The sequence below is a fragment of the Anabrus simplex genome, chromosome 10 (assembly GCF_040414725.1).
Source record: "Anabrus simplex isolate iqAnaSimp1 chromosome 10, ASM4041472v1, whole genome shotgun sequence".
In the NCBI taxonomy this organism is placed as follows: Eukaryota; Metazoa; Arthropoda; class Insecta; order Orthoptera; family Tettigoniidae; genus Anabrus; species Anabrus simplex.
The window spans coordinates 129,531,178-129,550,378 of NC_090274.1; the positions used below are offsets into that span (position 1 = coordinate 129,531,178).

General features: G+C 41.3%; 1 protein-coding gene across 2 annotated transcripts in view; it reads right to left on the reverse strand.

Annotated features, from left to right (window-relative positions):
• Hpd (4-hydroxyphenylpyruvate dioxygenase) overlaps positions 1-19,201 on the reverse strand; it is a 71,276-nt gene that overhangs the window by 41,098 nt on the left and 10,977 nt on the right. For both annotated transcript variants that reach the window (XM_067154920.2, XM_067154921.2), the window contains exons 2-8: positions 16,105-16,131; positions 15,954-16,016; positions 11,340-11,444; positions 11,131-11,256; positions 5,928-6,017; positions 3,225-3,328; positions 905-982 (exon numbers count right to left, since the gene is read on the reverse strand). In XM_067154920.2, the coding sequence (XP_067011021.1) occupies positions 905-982; positions 3,225-3,328; positions 5,928-6,017; positions 11,131-11,256; positions 11,340-11,444; positions 15,954-16,016; positions 16,105-16,131 (593 nt within the window). The remainder of the gene's footprint in view (positions 1-904; positions 983-3,224; positions 3,329-5,927; positions 6,018-11,130; positions 11,257-11,339; positions 11,445-15,953; positions 16,017-16,104; positions 16,132-19,201) is intronic.

Sequence of the window (19,201 nt, forward strand, 5' to 3'; positions counted from 1 at the left end):
AGGCCGAGCATATTTTCTTATTGGGTAAAAAACTCGCGTTATATTCCATGGTTTGGAAATATGTTCTCAAGAAACAGATTCCAACTGATCTTGAGATTCTTTTGTCTTGTGGACAATGATACCACTGTACGTAACTATTAAAATACTCAAGATAAAAATGTGAAACTTTACATGTTTATTCATCTGAAATACCCCGAGGGCATTTTAGTGTTTTAATTTAGTTCAGCAGTAAGAGTGTCTTCTTGTTAACATTCAATAAAAATGTCAAGTCATAGTCCAGAGAGTGTCTGTGTGGCACTAAGAGGATAGGTGTTGCACCAAAACGTTCATTGCAACTCTATTATTGCTAAGTAATGAGGCTAATTATAACTACAGTTGAATTGAAAATTTGGCATCCTGTTTTTTATTGACACAAAATTTTGGTAATATTATTGGTTGTCTGGTATGGCATACGCTAGTGGCACGGAAAAGAAATTACCATTGCAAGAGGATGGTCATCTCTGCAGAATGTTGCAATCTAAAGGAGACCTTTGTAATTGTTTCAGGATAGGTCTGGTCTCCTACAACACCCAAGGACCAATACTGGTGGGCGTGCTACCTGATGCTACGTACAGACTTAAGCTCGTCCCTGCTCAAACCACATCGTGCCATGCCGATCGCTTGGGAGTTGCCACAGGAAAGCGAACCCCCTGAGTTCGATTCGAACCCGACAGCATTTATTGGTCCGTTACGAAACATTAGTACATCGAAAAACCAAAGATGGTTGATTTTAACAGATTTTGGAATATAAGTTAGGTTTATTAAATTAAAAAATAGAAAAAAAGATGACAAATGAAATGTTGTACAATACTGCAAAAATACCACGCACCATAGAATGAATGTATGGTCTATGAAATACTCTTACCAGTCTGCAGCAGATTCCATCTCCAATTCCGGCTGGTTTCCCACAACGTGGTCAATAAAATCAAGTTTTGCTGGAGGCCTGGAATAGAAATCACAAACTCAGCTGATCACTGCACAGTTTTATTCATAGTGGGAGAACATCAAAGGGCAGTATCGCACCAAAAGCAATCTCATGGCATCCAGCTACCAGAAACTGCCAGCTTCAACGTCAATTCAGCAAACAGCAGTTTTAAGAGAGCAGTAATTAACTGTGTATGTGTGATTTTGCAAACCAAAAAAATAAAATGAAATTGTGGGCGCATCCTTTTGTAGCTGACAGTCCTACAACAGGAGACTCTGAATGTGATGTTAATAATGAGTTGCTCCTCAAAATGGCAGCAGTATGGCGAGGCATCGACTCTACAAGGTGTAGGAGGCATCTGGACCCACCCATCTTACACTGCTACCCAAACTTGGTCTAATGTAATTGGTGCGGGGTTCTTGGAGGGTACGCCAGCATCGACAACATCCCATAAATGCTCAATTGGATTAAGTTTGGGAGAATCTGGAGGGCCAATGCATGGTCATAACTTCACTGGAGTGCTCCTCCAACCACCTGCGTGCCACCACAGAGCGGTGAAATGGCTCATTGTCCTGTTGAAACATGGCATCTCCATCAGGGTACTCTAGGGCCAGAAAGTGATGCAGATGATCTGAAAGAATGCCCATATTACCTGCACCTGTCAGCGCTTCCTGCAGCTGGACAATGGAACCTAATGGCAGCCATAATAACGACGCCCAGACCTAACTAAGCCAACTCCCGCCTGGACACAACCTTGTTGACACGCAAGATCCATAGCTTCATGGCCCAAACACCACATTCTCACGTGCCCATCAGGTCGATACAACTGGAATCCGGATTCATCGGACCGCAGCACACGGCACCACCGTTCCATGGACCATTGCCCACGTTCGCGGGCCCATGCAAGACGTGGAGCTCTGTGTCAAGGTGTCAGCAAAGGGACACGAGTTGGTCGTCGGCTGGTGACGCCTATGCGGTGCAGTTGCCTCCTTACAGTCCTGTTAGAAATGGGTTCCTGGTTCCCAACATTCAACCGGGCAGCGATCTGACTCATGGCAGCCCGCCGAGCACCCAGCACGGTTCCGTGGAGGCGACGTGATGTCCGTTCGTTAAACAGCTGTAGTCTTCTCATGTGCCAGTTTATGCGGGTGGTAACATTCTCTCTGCTACATGGAAGATCCACTGTCAACGCTGTTGACCTCGGAATTTGCGTGTAATCCCCACAATGCTACGACCTGTGCGCCCACGATCATCGCACGTTCGTAGTCGGTTAACTCGCAACATACAGAGTGCTCGGCTACGCCGCAGCTTGCCACAATGCTCAGGGGTCATACACACCCCTTCCGGTGACTTCTGGCCGCTTGGTGTATAATGTGGTGAATTCCTGCAGTTAGTGCATTCAACGGCACAGGACTGGGGCCGAATTTCATTTATCAACCCTTGGCACAGGTATTTTAATTTGATGTCATTTAGGCTGCCTGGTCTCAGTTTTGAAATTCTTCTGCATTCTACCAGATGGCAGGGTAAACTGCATCTCCGGTGGTGGTCTGTGGCTGCACGATGTGGAGGCCGACACTCTACTACTGATCCACAGACGCTGACATGAACACTGGCATATTGGTTAGCAGGTACAATATTCTTCTTCTTCTGCTTTCTGTTCAGGGCAACTGTGGACAATGTTAATTCTCTTTCAGTTTAGATCGATGATGTATTCTCCTCCTTTCTTCCGTCCATGGTGGCTGAATCCAGGAGTTCATGTTTCCCTTCTCACCTCCCGATGCCAGCATACTGCAGTTCTCTTGGTCCCAAGGAACCTTCACTGTCTGATTGGTTAACCTTCTGATCTTTTCCAGATAGTGTTAGAGATCTTCTTCATCTTGAGGTACAGTATGAAAATGGAACTCCACAGCTTGTTTCTAGTCATTTGATGGGGTCAGGAATAGAACGAATGAAGCCCCATCTAGCGGCAAAGATAGGAATTGTGCCGGCTGGCGAAGCCTGTCGCACTCCTCTGGGACAATGATTAATGAAATGAAATTATATTGGAGAGCGTTGCTGGAATGATAATAACAGGGAAAACTGCAGTACCTGGAGAAAAACCTGTCCAGCACAAATCTCACATGGAGTGACCGGTATTTGAACCACGGAACCCAGCAGGGAGAGGCCGATGCACTGCTGCCTGAGCCACGGAAGCACTTTGAGGTACGTTGAGTTTGGCCAAGATTCTGGCAGCTAATCCATTCGCCCTGAGAGTACTTACAGCTGGCTGAGCAGGCAGTCGTCTTTTGGCAGCATCTTGAAACCCGGCAGGAAGGAGCCCTTGTACCGAGTCCTCTCGACAAATGTGTGCGTCGTGTCTCCGTACTGGAAAATGAAACATGATCGTTTTTATAGAGCTAGTTTCATTTGAACAGGAAATAAACTTAAATCAGCCCTTCAGTGTAATGACCTAAAACATTCCTTATTTTTAGCTAGTTGTTTAATGTCACAGTACAGATGGGTACGGGCTAGGACTGAGAAGGTAGTGGCCATCGCTTGGTGTGAAAATGGGAAACTACAGAAAACCATCTTAGGGCTGCTGACAGTGGAGTTCAAATCAACTATCTCCCGAATGCAAGCTCACAGCTATGTGGCCGCAAGGACTCGGTCCAAAACATTACTAAAACATCATTTTAACTATTCACATGTGAAATCTCTTTTACAATCCCAACCAGCTGCAGTCTGGAAGATGCGCAGGCAAGCATCAGTCGCCAGTCTGAATCTCAGCCGTTAACATGGTGAGACAGTTACATTGCAACACGCTATTTTCATATGTAAAAGTTATTTTACGGGTACGTTCAGCAATTTCCTGGTGAAATGCCAGAGTTTCTTGTAGTGGCTCAGTCCTCAATAAGAAACATGCGGGCACACAAACAGTTTGAACAGAGGAAAAGCTACGTGACATTGAACGGTTACCGAATAAATCACTCACAAAATTAGCACAACAACTAGGGGTTTCGAGAGCTACAACACAGGTTTACACGGTCCATTGATCCAGAGATATTGTGAGTGGTGTCTTGTATCACTGAATGATCGTTTATTCGACCCACAGCTTGTGTTCTTTGTGGATGAGGCCTGCTTTCATCTTAATGGTCGTAACTCTCGTTATTGGTGTGCAGAAAAACATAATGCTCTTTATGAAGTCCCTCATTGGTGTTTGATGTGCTGTTAGTGCAAGACAAATAATTGGGCCTATTTTATTTGAGACGACAGTAAATAATATATAAGTAATAATAATAACAACATAAACGTTTCCACCTTTTCAATACTAAAATATATTCACAAAATTTTAAATTACACGGTACTAGTTTCGACCCATCTAGGGGTCATCATCAGCCGTTAATTTTAGGCCTAGATATTGAAAGGCTTTCTGTTTTGCCTGGTAAGCTACATATATTTTAGTATTGAAAAGGTGGAAACGTTTACGTTGTTATTATTATTACTTATATATTATTCTCAGTTCAATACGGAGCAAAAACATGAAATTCACAACCATTAACAACAGTAAATGCAGAGAGGTACCAAGATGACATTTTCATGCCGTTCTTCCATCAGTTAACGAAACAAGAAAGATTGCGTGGGTGGTTTCAACAAGATTCAGCCCCAGTTCATAGAGCAGAAGATTCCCTCCTTATAATCTCGGAAGTGTTTGCAGACAGAGTGATCAGTGCTGGTCTATTTCCCCCCATTCTCCAGATCTAACAGTGTGGGATTTTTACTTGTGGTGTAAACAAAAAATGTATCGAACAAATCCTCACACATTGGAGGAACTGAAAGAAAACATTACGAATTAAATTGGAAACATTGCAGTGGCAGAAGTCACTCGCGACAGTCAGAATGTGGTTACCAGATACTATGACTGTATAACCCAGCATGTTTTATAAGGTAATACACGCGTAAAGCAGGGCGGCTGTAGCTCAGTCTGAGTTTATAAGAGAGACTCTTATATTCATCCTCTCCTCCAGCTCCTTCCTCCTCCTGGCTTATTGCCCATATGTGCGGCAACTCTTGATAAACTCTAAGGCTCCAGTCATTGTTTGTAAACCTGCATCCTTCTGCCATTTGAAATAATAATAAACGTTAAACGTGCCACAGCTACTGAGATGCAATTCTCGCTCTGTTTTCCTAAAATATAAATGAAGCATTAGCATTCCTTTGGTATCTGCTGGCGCACGTTTGTAGACCATCTCTTTGCATCCGGGAGATAGTAGGTTCGAATCCCACTATCGGCAGCCCTAAAAATGGTTTTCCGTGGTTTCCCATTTTCACACCAGGCAAATGCTGGAGCTGTACCTTAATTAAGGCCACGGCCGCTTCCTTCCAACTCCTAGGCCTTTCCTATCCCATCGTCGCCATAAGACCTATCTGTGTCGGTGCGACCTAAAGCCCCTAGCAAAAAAAAAAAAAGACCATCTGTCTCTTTCGCATAAAGAAAGAAAAATACTTCTACTAGGGTGTTTCGAAATGCGACGACTCAATTTCAAGAATAATTCTCAAACATGAGCAGAGTGTGTGGGGTCAGGGAGCCATCATTGACAGTTATATTTCAGATTTTGTGCTCAGGATTAACATCTGAACCTTACTCCTATGAAGAGATGTATACAACCTCGTTAATGAGACTGCCTCCAGAAAGAACGATGTGATGTATGCAATGTACAATTTATTTATTATTCATTTAATTTGGGTTAATTTTAAAGACATAATTGCAAATTTCTATTAATTCCATTTCAATGGTGGTTTTTGTTAGGATTAGATAAGTTGTTCTATAAATGTCCTGAGATGTTCAAAAAGTGTAAACTATAATACATGATGCAACACCTGTACAAAACTGACTGTTCGATGTTCTAGTGATATGCCTGTGACTTGGTAGGCTGAAATCCCTCTCCCCACCCCCCTGGCTGCAGTGAGCAGACATTATTCTTACCGTCTGAACCGTTGCGAACCTGACGGTGCCATGTTCGTCTGTCTCTTCATAGATCTCCTTCACGACTTTGGCACCCTTCTTCTTGGCTGTCTGCAAACAGAAAGACATTCACTATAAGGAGAGCTGTTCAGTGAAAGAAAGTGAGTTAAATAAGACATGGTGCTCCATAAACTGAATATCAATAAAGAAAGTCTTCCCTGTAAAACCAATGGAAGACAGCTGCAAGAGATAATGAGAGATTGATCTTTTCAGTTATGGTGTCATTTGCCTCGTACAGGGAGAAGAGTGGTTTTGTACACCGATCATCCAAAAGCAAACTCCTGAATGTCTCGCAAGTTACCTTTATCTTCCTCCGAATACATAAATGCTATAAAAATGTTGTGCAAACTGACCGTGGTAAGATCAGTTCCCAGCAAAACATCAGCTCAACCCGTTGCCGCCAAAACAGTTGCAACGAGACCAAACTTCTTGGACATGTGCTGGGGTTCTGCAGGAGCTGTGTAATAATCGTCACCATCGAGTAAGAACATCAAGGCCTGAGGCAGCAGGGATGGGAGGTGCACTGCGTCTCTACCGATGACTCAATGAGAAGAGTGCACATAATAGCCATGAATAAAAAAATAAAGCGATGGTGTTAGATCCTACCATTCACTTTGAGAGAGACCTGGAATAAGGTCAGGATGTTAATCTGGAAAAACAGGCAACTTTATACACTATGTCTGCCTTATCTGTCAACTAAGTATAATGTTTATCTTGGTCAGTGGGTTGTCAGAGGCCTCCTGTTTGGATCTGGAAGTACCCTGCTGAAGAATACAGCAACAATGCTTCAAAATTTTAAAATTAAATTTTATAATGTAGAGAAAGTGTTATATCATAAGAAATTCTCTGTAATTTACACAGTTTCATTTATACCCAAAATCGTAATCTCTTTATGATGAATTTTCCAGAAAAATTATTTCATTATTATAATTGTATACATTATGACCTTTATGGGCATTCTCAATAGATTATTTGTTTCTAATAAATCTTACTGCTAGAACACGTCATTTCAGACATTCTTACAATTCTCCGCAACCTGTACATCTGAGTAACAACCAGTGGTTAGAAAGTAACCAGAGTCCATTCAAAGCCAAACTAAATCAGCACCTAAAGAAATTAACAAGTATATCCACTTATTACAAAGAATTCAAGTCCAAATTCTTAGAAAATCAACTTGCTGATTTCAAAAACCTGGTGAATGATTTTGACTTTCTTGTAAATCCTCTGCACTTCAAACCTTTTTTTGCAGCTCAAATTAATGTAAGTGCAAAATAATAGTTTTAAACATTTGTGTTCGGGTAGAGGTTCAGTTGCTAACTTTGCTTCTGCTAATTTATGTGAACATCACGCCAAGACAAAATATAGATCTCATTTGACTGACGAACGCCTATTGACGTAGCTGAAAATAACCACAATGGAAACAAGCTGAGATTTTAGTGAAATAATGGAAATGGAATTAAAGGAATGTTTCAGTTCTTGTATACAGCATTTCTTAATTCACCCCACAGGGGACTGAGGGGCTCACAAACTCTGTTGTGTAGAAACAGTTTGTGTTATTCAGAGTGGGAGACTGGCAGAAGGCTTGCTTGTTACTTCCGTTCAATCAGAAAGAACCGTACTACTCTATGAAGCCACTACATTTCATCTTCTTCTTATTATCTTTTCCAATTCCTAAAGCATAACTGTTCTCCTCCCCTTGAGCTCGGTAGTTCACAACATCAACAAAGAAGATTTTCCGTTTCATTGTGAAGATTTTCAAATCTGATCCCAGTTAATAGTATTCTTTGAAACAGTGTTTGGTTTCTCTAGCTCAAAATAATTGAGTTCATTCCATTTCAAAAATAACCGCTTGTTTTCTAGGTCTAACATTGTTGACATGCGAACACTTAGAAACAAGGATGGTGACATTCCTCAATATGATCATGAATGCACACACCTAGGTGTGTATCAGGGTAGAACAACTTCAGATGCATATCACCTGCTAAACCAGAACGATGTTATGTGATTAATTTAAAATAGTTTATCAAGCTCTGTGTCATTGGCAACCATTGGTTACAGGAGTAAACAAATATAATTTTACTCTGCAAAAATGTTCAAAAAATGAAATACTGAAACTCACGACTGTAGAAACCTTTCTTTCTTTCTTAATCTGCTTACCCTCCAGGATTGGCTTTCCCCTCGGACTCAGCGAGGGATCTCACCTCCGCCGCCTCAAGGGCAGTGTCCTGGAGCTTCAGACTCTGGGTCAGGGGATACAACTGGGGAGGATGACCAGTGTCTCACCCAGGCAGCTTTACCTGCTATGCTGAACGGGAACCTCAGCGGGGGATGGGAGGATAGGAGGGGATAGACAAGGAAGAGGGAACGAAGCGGCCGTGGCCTTAAGCTAGGTACCATCCCGGCACTTGCCTGGAGGAGAAGTGGGAAACCATGGAAAACCACTTCCAGGATGGCTGAGGTGGGAATCGAACCCACCTCTACTCGTTTGACCTCCCGAGGCTGAGTGGACCTCGTTCCAGCCCTCGTACCACTTTACAAATATTGTGGCAGAGCCGGGAGTCGAACCCGGGCCTCCGGGGGGTTGCAGCTGATCACACTAACCCCTACACCACACTGCTGAAACCTGATAAATAAAATAAAGAAATCGGTAAAATACTCTACCAGACCAGAGATGGGCGAAGCGACGCTGCTGACTGTTTGGAAACATTTGACATGGCACAGTGAATTGCTTTCAAGCAGTGGCATATTTCCGGCTCAGAATACAAGAAAAGCAGTATTTCGCGATTGTGCAGTGGAACATGAACCACGGTTCATAAACTGTTCCATGTTGTAATAATGATAAAATAATAGATTCATGAAATATTAATGAGAAAATGTACAAAATACTGTATGATAAATAGATGATGTACAGTATAATAGTAATATTAGCATTTCATTCTTCACTAAGCTCTTACAATGATACGAAAAGGGATCAGTTTTACAGTTCAAAGTGCAATAAAACAGTAACTTATTTAAATAAAGTGATTAATGAAATTTAAGAACAGTTCAAAATAGATATTCTATGTACAATAACAAAAGCGTAGTCTGAGTAAATAAACTAATTTTAATTATTATAAAATGAGTAATCAAGTATAAGAAGAGTCTAAGGTCAATATTATATGTACAGTAATGTACGTATGTTGGGTATTCAGCCCGAAGGCTGGTTTTATCCTCTACAGCTCCACCAACAGCTGTCATAGATAGCCTAGGTGTCACTGAAGAGGCATACTAGGGAAGTGAGGAGTGAGATAGTTTCCCGTTGCTTTCCTCACTGAGCCAGAAGTTGCTATTGCATATGAGTCTGCCAAGCCCACTGAACTGCATGCACCAACCGACCCTATGAGCGATATTTACACACCATTCATAACACGGACTGGCTGCATAAGGAACGGCATTACTGGCTTCGCTCGTACCTCGGTCGCTTTCATATTGTCAGAGCCAAGGATGAGACTGAGACAGGTCAATGTTATAGCCCATACCAGAGGACACTACATCCTGCCAGCAAAGGCATATGTACAGTAATAGCTTGACATAATCCAGTTTAAAAATCAAATTGAAGTTAAAAACATAATTTTGAAACTTTTACACTTGAGTGTCTTTCTGTTATGGTGTGACCGTGCTTCGAGAAGAATAATCCCCTCTTCTGTCAAAGACCTTACGTTGCGGAGTGCCTTGTTCTTTTAACTCGATTCACGCTTCGGAATATGAAGTGTCCGTTAACGAACACCGGCTCATCTTCGGGGCAATGACACGTGGAGTGTTTCTCTTGAGGCAAGGGGATAAGAAGATAAACAAAATACCGTTACTGTTTCGAAACATCAACGTAGCTGACATGTACGGAACGCCCGGAGTTTCTATTCACACAACATGACACAGGAATTAATCTCACTGCTTCGAAACAGTGAAGTGTTGATGTGTTGAAGTAGCACACACACACACTAGCCAACTCTATACCAAACACATAGCATAGTTAAATCGAATTTAAATAATCCTCAAGACTAATAATTATGTTATAATAAGTATCACAAACCTCAAACCATGGCTGAATAACCACATGATAAGCGTGCATTTTGGAGAAGCTGATTGTTTGACGTTATTAACTCAAAAATCCTGCAATCATATGAGCAACAGAACCTACTACTACTGATGATAATGATGATAATAACAGCTCAGTAGATCATTCTGCATTGCAGTTAGATCCCTTGTGCACCAGACAGTAAACACTAATACACATATAAATTATAAGTACAAAATATCCACACTATAACAGCTGAAACAATCATGCAAGCAAAAGGGTGTTCGAAGATTTAGATCTAAATTTTCTAGCCATCATATGGCCTCAGTAGAAGTCATCACGAAGTCCTGTCTTGATCCAATGAATGCTCTGCCAACACATTTGGAGACAATATGGTTGATAGTCTCCTTAACTGCACCCTAGTCACAGGCTGGGGAAGATCTCATACCGCACTTAAACATCGTTGATCCGCATCTCCTGTGGTTACTACGGACCCATGTCTAGCGGGGCAAATCAAAGCCAGCTGGAAGATTCTTAAAGTTGAACAATGTCTGCCATTGAGTCAGTTCTATACTGTTCCACTCTTGTTGGACTGTAATTCCTCCTAACAAGTTCTGGTGCTGATCTGAATCTGATGTTAACATCTTCATGGATGGGAAGATCAAGATCAGGTTTTATTGTCTAACCAAGTCTTCTAATTCTAGGTGGTTCTATGTTGCTGAGCACAGGGAACCAGAAAAGAGGAGTAGATTTTACTGTGCCACTAATAACACTATATATCTGTTTTCACTCCGTTTCCAACTGGGCAGTGTTGTGGTATGTCTCTCTGGGATTCTCCAGATCTTGCTACTATTTGTCCAGATTCCTCCTGTTATCCTGGTTGATTGAGTCAGGCACATGAGGGAGAGGACGGATACTCGACTGGTTGGGGAGGTAAGTCAGTCACTAATTCGTGGGTTGCTGTATTGTTCTGCATTCCCCACAGATCCACTTTTCCCGCGAGGATTCTGTAACCTTCCGACTCGAAGGAGTGTACATCGGTGAGTCTGGTTTCTGTGCTGTTGTTATTAAAATGTTTTGTCATATTATTATTATAGCCTACCTGCCTACCTTCAAAATCGAGTCCAGATCTTCAACTGTGAAGGCGATGTCCTTGACACCATCTCCGTGTTTAACGAGATGATCCCCCAGGATTCTGTTGTTTGGTTCATATGCTGAGATGAACACGAAGGTAATCTGTGGACAAGGACATTGGTAATGTTTATGTGAGGATAGTTTGTGACGAGGCTTGTCTTTTTGACCTGCTAGGGGTAGCCTACCTTGTTCTGACGGACCACGTGTGCTGCATAATCTCTGTTGCCTGTCTCCAGTCCCTTGTAGGCAAGGTGCTCAAAGCCCATCCTGGTGCAGTAATAACTTGCAGCCTGAAACACAAAGAAGTCTCACTTTGTTAAGCTCTGACATGATAATGTCCCCAAACCACACCTGGATCTGTGGACCGAGGCTCGGTGATGGAGAGTTGCTTTACGTCGCAGATAGGTCTTATTGCAACGATGTGATAGTAAGACCTACGAGTTGGGAGAAGCGGCCGTGGCCTTAATTAAGGTACAACTCCAGCATTTGCCTGGTGTGAAAATGGAAAACCACGGAAAACCATCTTCAGGGCTGCCGACGGTGGGATTCGAACCCACGAATCTCCCGGATGCAAGCTCACAGCCGCGCACCCCTAAACGCACGGCAAACTCGCTCCGTTATGATGGAGAGTAAGGGAGTAATTAGATGCTTAGGGATTCTAGTTCTACAGGGGGTAATATTGATGGTTTTGGGTTAGTATCAATTTTTCTGTTTGCTAAGTTTCAGTGCTATATTTTACCAGATGAAACCTGGAATACACATCAATTGTTCCGTGATAGTTTTGACTTTATACCCTCAAAACAAACTCTGTTTCGAACATACTTGTCCCTGTATTGACTTATGGGTTGGAAACATGTTCAACTACCAAAAAAGATAACAGCAGACTTCAGGCTTCAGATATGAAGTTTCTAATAAGCATGCTTCAAAAGACCAGGAAAGACAAAGTAAGAAATGAGAAGATTAGAGAACAAGCTGGAATAAATCAGTCCCTGAAGGAGACCATAACTAGGGCACGTCAAACGTATGACAGAAAGAAGAATTGCAAAACAATGGTTGCATACTGAGAGTACTGGAAAGAGACCTGTTGGAAGACCTAGGAGGAGATGGCTGGACCAAGTGAAGGAAGATATCACATCCAAAGGCATCAACTGGAATGAAGTCCTGAAGGAGCAGTGGTACAAATAAAATGGAGAGCGCTCGTAAACCACACCCGGGAAACTGGAGTGGAATTTTCCATTTCCGTGAGGGCATATGACGCTATTGATAGTGATTCTTCTGTCGGATGGAGAGGTAAAGCCTTGAGCAAACGTCTTGGTGTTATTCAACAAGAGTGGACTAGCTCATTATCATCATCTCGCAGCCAGAGGCGTAGGTCGTCCATATGAATCAAATAGAAAGATCTACACACATTGTCAGGCACTCCTGGAACTAAAAGCCATACGATTAATAAATAAATAAATAAATAAATAAATAAATTTTAAAAATCATCATCATTGTACAGTTCCAGTTTTGCGGGTACCATTAATAAGCCTCTTCCACTTCTTCCTGTCCATATACAACTTGTCATGGAGAACATCATTCACTGTCCATCCATCGGGTTTTAGGTCTTTCTGCAGGTCTTTTCCCATCCACCTGTCTTTCCAAACTTATTCTGGCTGTTCTTGTAGGCTCCATCCTCATCACATGCCTGTACCACCGTAGTCTGGATGTGCCGATTCAGTCTAATAGGGATGTCTTTATTCCGGCTTCTTTCCTCACGCCCTCATTTCTTAACTTGTCCATCTTGGTCTTCTGGATGGTGAATCTAAGAAATGTCATCTCTGATGCTTGCAGTCTTGATAAATCTCTTTTTGTGAGGACGCACGCTTCAATCCCATAGGTCAATATTGGTATGAGCTGTTAAACATCATCAGTTTGGCCGCCTTTGGAATCATGTCATGCCATAAAAGTGTTCTTACTTGTTAGTAGAATTCTAATCCTATTTGCACTCTGTTTGTAATTTCCTTTCTGACCAAATTATCACTGAAGATTACACTTCCAAGGCAAGGAAAACTATCCACACACAGGAGTTATTTTTCCTTTTTTAAGCAATCTTATAGCCATCTATTCCTCTAGTTCACTAAACCTGTTTTTAATCTGTGCTATTCCTCCTGGAAAGCAAATTTTGATGTATAATGCAGAAGTTGATGTATTAATGAAATGATGAGCTTCTTGCTGAAAATCAAGGAAATATTTACAACTTGAAATGGTGTTACTACTATCTTCTGTGACTCATTTCTGTTCTCAGTGAGAGCACTAAGAATTTGTGTTGAGATGAACACACCATTTGCAAGGAGGATTGGGTAGACCTTCAGGAAGATCCTTGTTTTGGGAGCATCAGTTATTGCTCCACACAAGCCAGGAGAATGTTCGTTTACCCATCAGCACAGAAAAATGAACACAACGGAAATTGTTCTGATGGACTACATATACATATGCAGCTGGGAGGTGTGACCAATCTTAAGGAGAAAAACAAGCATTATGAAATATGAGGTTTTGCTGGTGCAGTGATGATATTATCTTGTTAGCCCTTTGGAACAACAGATCTTCAATTACAATTTTGGTTGATACGTCAGTAAACTTCTTGGTTCAGTGTTAGACTGCAGGACACTCACCCCACGTACTCCTCCCGATAACATCCTTTCAACCAATCGTTCATCCTCAAACAACTTACACTATGACATCTCGCTGTCTGATCTTAACACTCGCGCTCTCAAAACATTGGTTTAGTTCTTCCCACCTTAGATAGTGGACAGGATGCCCTCCCACCCAAGTTAAATCCAATGTTGTGAGAAACTCTGTACCTAGGCACCAGATGTTTTATTCACATTAACACATAAAATGAAGGAAATATTGGACAGTACAGTTCATAGAAACAGTTGCCTTGTATTTAACAAATGTAAATATATAGGGACATTTTTTTATCTATTCAGGGGATTGTTTCTCACCCGGTCGCCCGCCAAGCGCTTTGCCGCGATGCGCTTCTCGGTGCCACTAGCTCCCCTCCTTTGCAATCCTTTGAGAGGTTTATCAGTGTAAGGTTCAGTTTGTCTTTAGTCCTCAGTGTGTAGTTCCAGTGCCATTTTCATTATGTGGGAGTGTGTATATACATAATACCTTCAAAAAGTACAGAAAATCTTGTGCAAAAACACTCTATAACTCAATGCCGGGCGAGCACTGGATGCATTATGGCAAAGTGCTTGGCGGGAGACAGGCGTGTAGCGCAGGCGACCAGGTGAGTAACAATCCCAAAACATTAATTTAGATAATTTAACATATGCTGTGAAGTCAACTGAACTCTAGGATCTTCTGTAACAATTAATTGGTGTAAGAATTCTTTTCACTGATTTTTGTGCAGATTGTAGATATTCCTTCTCTCCAAGTGTATAATCCTGATCACCTTCATAATCTCAAATAGCTTGGTCAAATCAACGTTATCAAATGTATTTTCTAGATCAATGAATGCCATGTAGGTGGGCTTGTTCTTCTTAATTCGATCCTCCAAGATCAGACGTAAAGTCAGGATTGGTTCACGTATTCATACATTTCTTAGGAAGCTTCTTGTCCAAACTGAGCTTCATTGTGATGCGCATTTGTAAGCTTGTCAGCAATTGTGAATTGGATGAGTGAGACTATTCCTCCACTGTTACATTAGTAAATCTGTACTTAACTTAAGCTGCTACCTCCACGGAATGTAAGCTAAGGATTTTGATGAAATAAATGCATGGAATTGTTAAGTGTGATATGTTGTTCTGAAAAATAACTAAGTAGGACGAAGAGTGAGATTGTTGAGGTTGGTTTGATTAGCGTTGTTTTGTGATGTAATTTTCTATAGCTTCGTTAATGTTCACTGCTCATAACACAAAAATACATTACAAGATGGCAAAGCACCACTTCCCCTCCCCTCTCCAGTGGAAAATATCACTGCTTACAGAATTCTCCTTGTTCATGACACAATCATTGACAAGTTTACACAATGCTATTGTACTTATACAAGTGATTTGATGTTCTTGTTTGTTTAATACTGTATATTTGCTTTACAGCTTGTTTTATAGTTAGCTTCAAAGTTTCATTAAGTTAGTTGAAATGGCGTATGGCTTTTAGTGCTGGGAGTGTCCGAGGACAAGTTCGGCTCACCAGGTGCAGGTCTTTAGATTTGACCTGCGCGTCGTGATGAGGATGAAATGATGATGAAGACGACACATACACCCAGTCCCCGTGTCAGCGAAATTAACCAATGATGATTAAAATTCCCGACCCTGCCGGGAATCGAACCCGGGACCCCTGTGAGCAAAGGCCAGCACGCTAATCATTTAGCCAAGGAGCCGGACATTAAGTTAGTTGACACGAACGTATGGCTTCCTAAACAAAATGTTAATAAATTAGAGCTAACATTTCTTTAAAGTAAAAGGAAAATAATTAGGTAATTCCTGATAAACATCAAGAAATATTATACAGAGGTGGGTGGGGGAGCGTTGGGGAACGCAGACATGGTACGATGGGCCCCGTCTCTCAGGCGTGTTGGTGAGATGGATGTGACCGTGGTTTATAAAGGAACTGTTTCGGCATTCGCCTTAGTGCAGGAGAATGAAAAACCATTCTCAGGTGACGGTTGGGACCACCCCACTAGCCGCTGTTAAGCCCACACTACTCGACAGTTTGAGGATAGCTGAAGGGAGGATATTTGTTCCTTGTTTTGCTTTGCGCTATTTCAGTAGTACTGGACAAAAAACTAGTTGTAAAAGTGTTTGTATTCTTACCTGTTTGGCATTTCCAACCCAGAAGGTGAGATGATCGAAATGCAGGAAGCGTCCTCCTGTGGGCTGAATAGAAATTAACCGCTACATTAGTCCAAGCTGTTAGGAGGTTATTTTTGGTTTTACAAGTCAAAGTTAAGTTGGTATTACGTACCTTTGGGCCCTTGTCGGTGTAAGTAGTCTGAAACAAAGAAATGACAAGTGTTACCTTCACACACAAGTAAACAGTTTTAATAAACTATTGCATTTCCTTTTCGTCATCCAGTGTTGTGTATTCTTCCTCCCTGTCGTAAGAGACAACTACAAGGGCGATCATTGGTGAAGACCATGGTTCCCCTACCTGCTTCCTCTTACTTGTGCCTTCATCTTTCCTATCCGACCTTCCTCGGTCAACTCTTGTTCCTTTCTCATCACGAATGTATTGGGTTTCCGAGTCAAAGAGTCCTTTTTATGCCCTTGGTACCTCTTTACTTCCGTTTGCCGACACCTTCATTTTGTGAAGGATCAGAATTCTGATTGTGATTAAATAAAGGATGTCTGTTCTTCGTCTTAAAATAATAATCACCACCTGCAGGGAAGAACGGGGTCAGTACAGCCGAATACGGTACAGGAAGAAGAAGAAATGTTTCGAGAAGGAAGACTTGATAAGATCGGGGCTGTTTCTCTCAGATATTACAATCAATGTATCGTTTTTGTTTTGCACCAGCGTGCTGCAGCTGTGACAGTTGTCTGGTGTGGGGAAAAACTAAAGAGAAAATCCTCAACGGTGCAGGCGTACAGCAACATGTACAGAGCAGAATTTGGTTTTAAACATTTTCTGAAATCGTTGATAAATATCTTCATTTGCATAATTTTTTTTTTGTATGAAAGATATTGGTAATAATGCATTATTCTTTTATAACAGTTTAAAGACATTTCTAAAAATATTGAACCTTTCCTCGTAACACATGCAGTTATCCTGGGTATTTGAGTACAGGAAGGATACGGGCAGTCGGTGATAAGTTACGAGTGAGGCCGCACTTCTCTTTTCTTAAAAGTTACATATTTTAATGTAGAAAGCATTTCTTAGCAGACAAACTACGAAAAACGTAAAATTAAGCAATTTCCTCAATTGCGCCGAGAGTTGAAGAGCTAAAGGGCCTGAAATGGTTTCAAATTGTGAGTCTTGAATAGCTCTATCAAACTAAAAAACAAAGTTGGAAAATTACTCGTACTTCTGGCCTAAATACAGTTCCGGAAAAACAGCTTGTTTCTTCACTCGTTTTCTTTGTGGTTCAAATCCTAGCCAGATTAACTTATTTATATAATTCTTTCTGTGAAGTGTTCCTGGGTTCAATATCCTCAGGTGTTTTTTTTTTTTTAAATGGCCACACCAAATGTAGTTATAAAGGCTTAAGTGAAACTCTGCATTGGCTCGCATTAGCGCTCGTAGTGGTGCAAAAAGGCAAACTGCTAACTTAATTGATTAAGAAAAAGATTGTCATTTTAGGAATAAATAAAGAATATATTCTCATGCTTTCTTATATTTTATTCACCTAAAATTCGTAGCTCATATCCCTAGGATGTTTTCAACATTGAGTTGCTTGCCTGGATTTTTCATTCTTTCTTTTAGAAAATGAGTCCTTGCAATAAGAACATGTATTTTAGCAGTTATCGCTATCAAGTCCTCTTTCATCCAGCAATAAACTGTCAGTATACAATACATGTTTTTATCTATCCGTAGCAATATCCTTTTTTTGTTATGTGGCAATAAACTTTTGCAAGACATCCTCATTCTGCTGTTGATGATAACACGGCGAAATAACATCCTGCCTGAGTACGCTGTGTCTGTCACGGTGCTGAAAACTGTAAATATCATCTCACAAGCACAAAGGCTGTACAGCGTGGCAAAGTTAAAAAAGAGGAGAAGATAAGCTCACGTGTCTTACGACCTGGTGAGGTCACTGGACCACAGTGCACCAATCTGCTATTGGGGCTGTCGTCCACTTGCTTACCTAGTGTTTTCTGAAATGAATTCAAACAACTTTGGAATTTATCGAACATCTCCCTTGTGAATTATTCCCAACCCTAAGTCCTCTTCCTATAAACAAATATTTGCCCCAATTTATTCTCTAAAAACTCCATTCCATGTTATTGGTCTACTAATATTTTTAATATTAATAAACGAGGGAAAGAAGGATTTGAACCCTCAGCCGAAATCACACATCTGTGAGAAAGCCTCGCATCCCCTCTGATTTCTGAGTCTTATTGAATTTATAGTAATGTACGGTATGTCAAAAAGAAAGTAGTGTATGTGTTACAAATAAACCTGGCCAAAAATATGTGTTGTTTCTTTTATTGATTTTACCCTTGTAGGAGACTGACATTCCTTTGTCTTCCGATCAGAGCTCAAACAAATTTGTTACTTTCTCAGTCTCGTGCTTGGCTTTGGCTTTTGTTATGCAGCCACTTCCTGTTGTGAACAGCGTGCTCTAGCTCATGAGGAAAGCAAAAGGAAACTACTCCATGTCTTATTTTCTTAGAGCAGTGGTATTCAAACTTTTCAGTTGCTTTACCTCCGTGCAATATGAGTATAATGTGATTTTACCAGAAATAACAAATTTGCCAAATAATATTAATAATCATCATCAGCAGCTTCTTATTCCGCTTGCTCATCGTCCATGCACACATTGAGGCATGAAAAGTTGTGGCCCTTCCTCATACCACACGATTTTCAACTGAGTATCCTACGCTAGCAACACCGGTAATCAAACCACGGTCGCCGGGATGACAGGCTGCTACATATTCCGTTCCCCAACAATAACGTATTATATCGTCGCTGGACAAAGGAAGCTTCCCAAGTCCTTCGCAGTAAAGTTTGCAGAAGAACTGCACGGTGAGCAATGGCTGCCATTTTCAGTGCTTAATGATAGCCCGAGCATTGGAGTCTTCTCGGGCAACGCTGTACGCGCTGCTACTGAGGAAAAATTGAAGTGAAGGAGTTGATTTTGTAACAAAAAGTTTAAAAACAGCAATGCAGCATATTACATACCTGTCAATGGGACACACATTTTAGAATGAAGAATTCGGAAAGGGGACGCTGTGCAATGGTAGAAGAAAACAATAAATCAAAACAATATTTGACTGAAAATGAGCTGACTCAACTCATTTGTGAACTGCTCGCCGAAAACAGTGAGAAGCGACGACTCCACGTACCACACTCAAAGACACTGCTTGTTCCATTCCTGGTCCATCTTAGGTTGCAGTTTTCA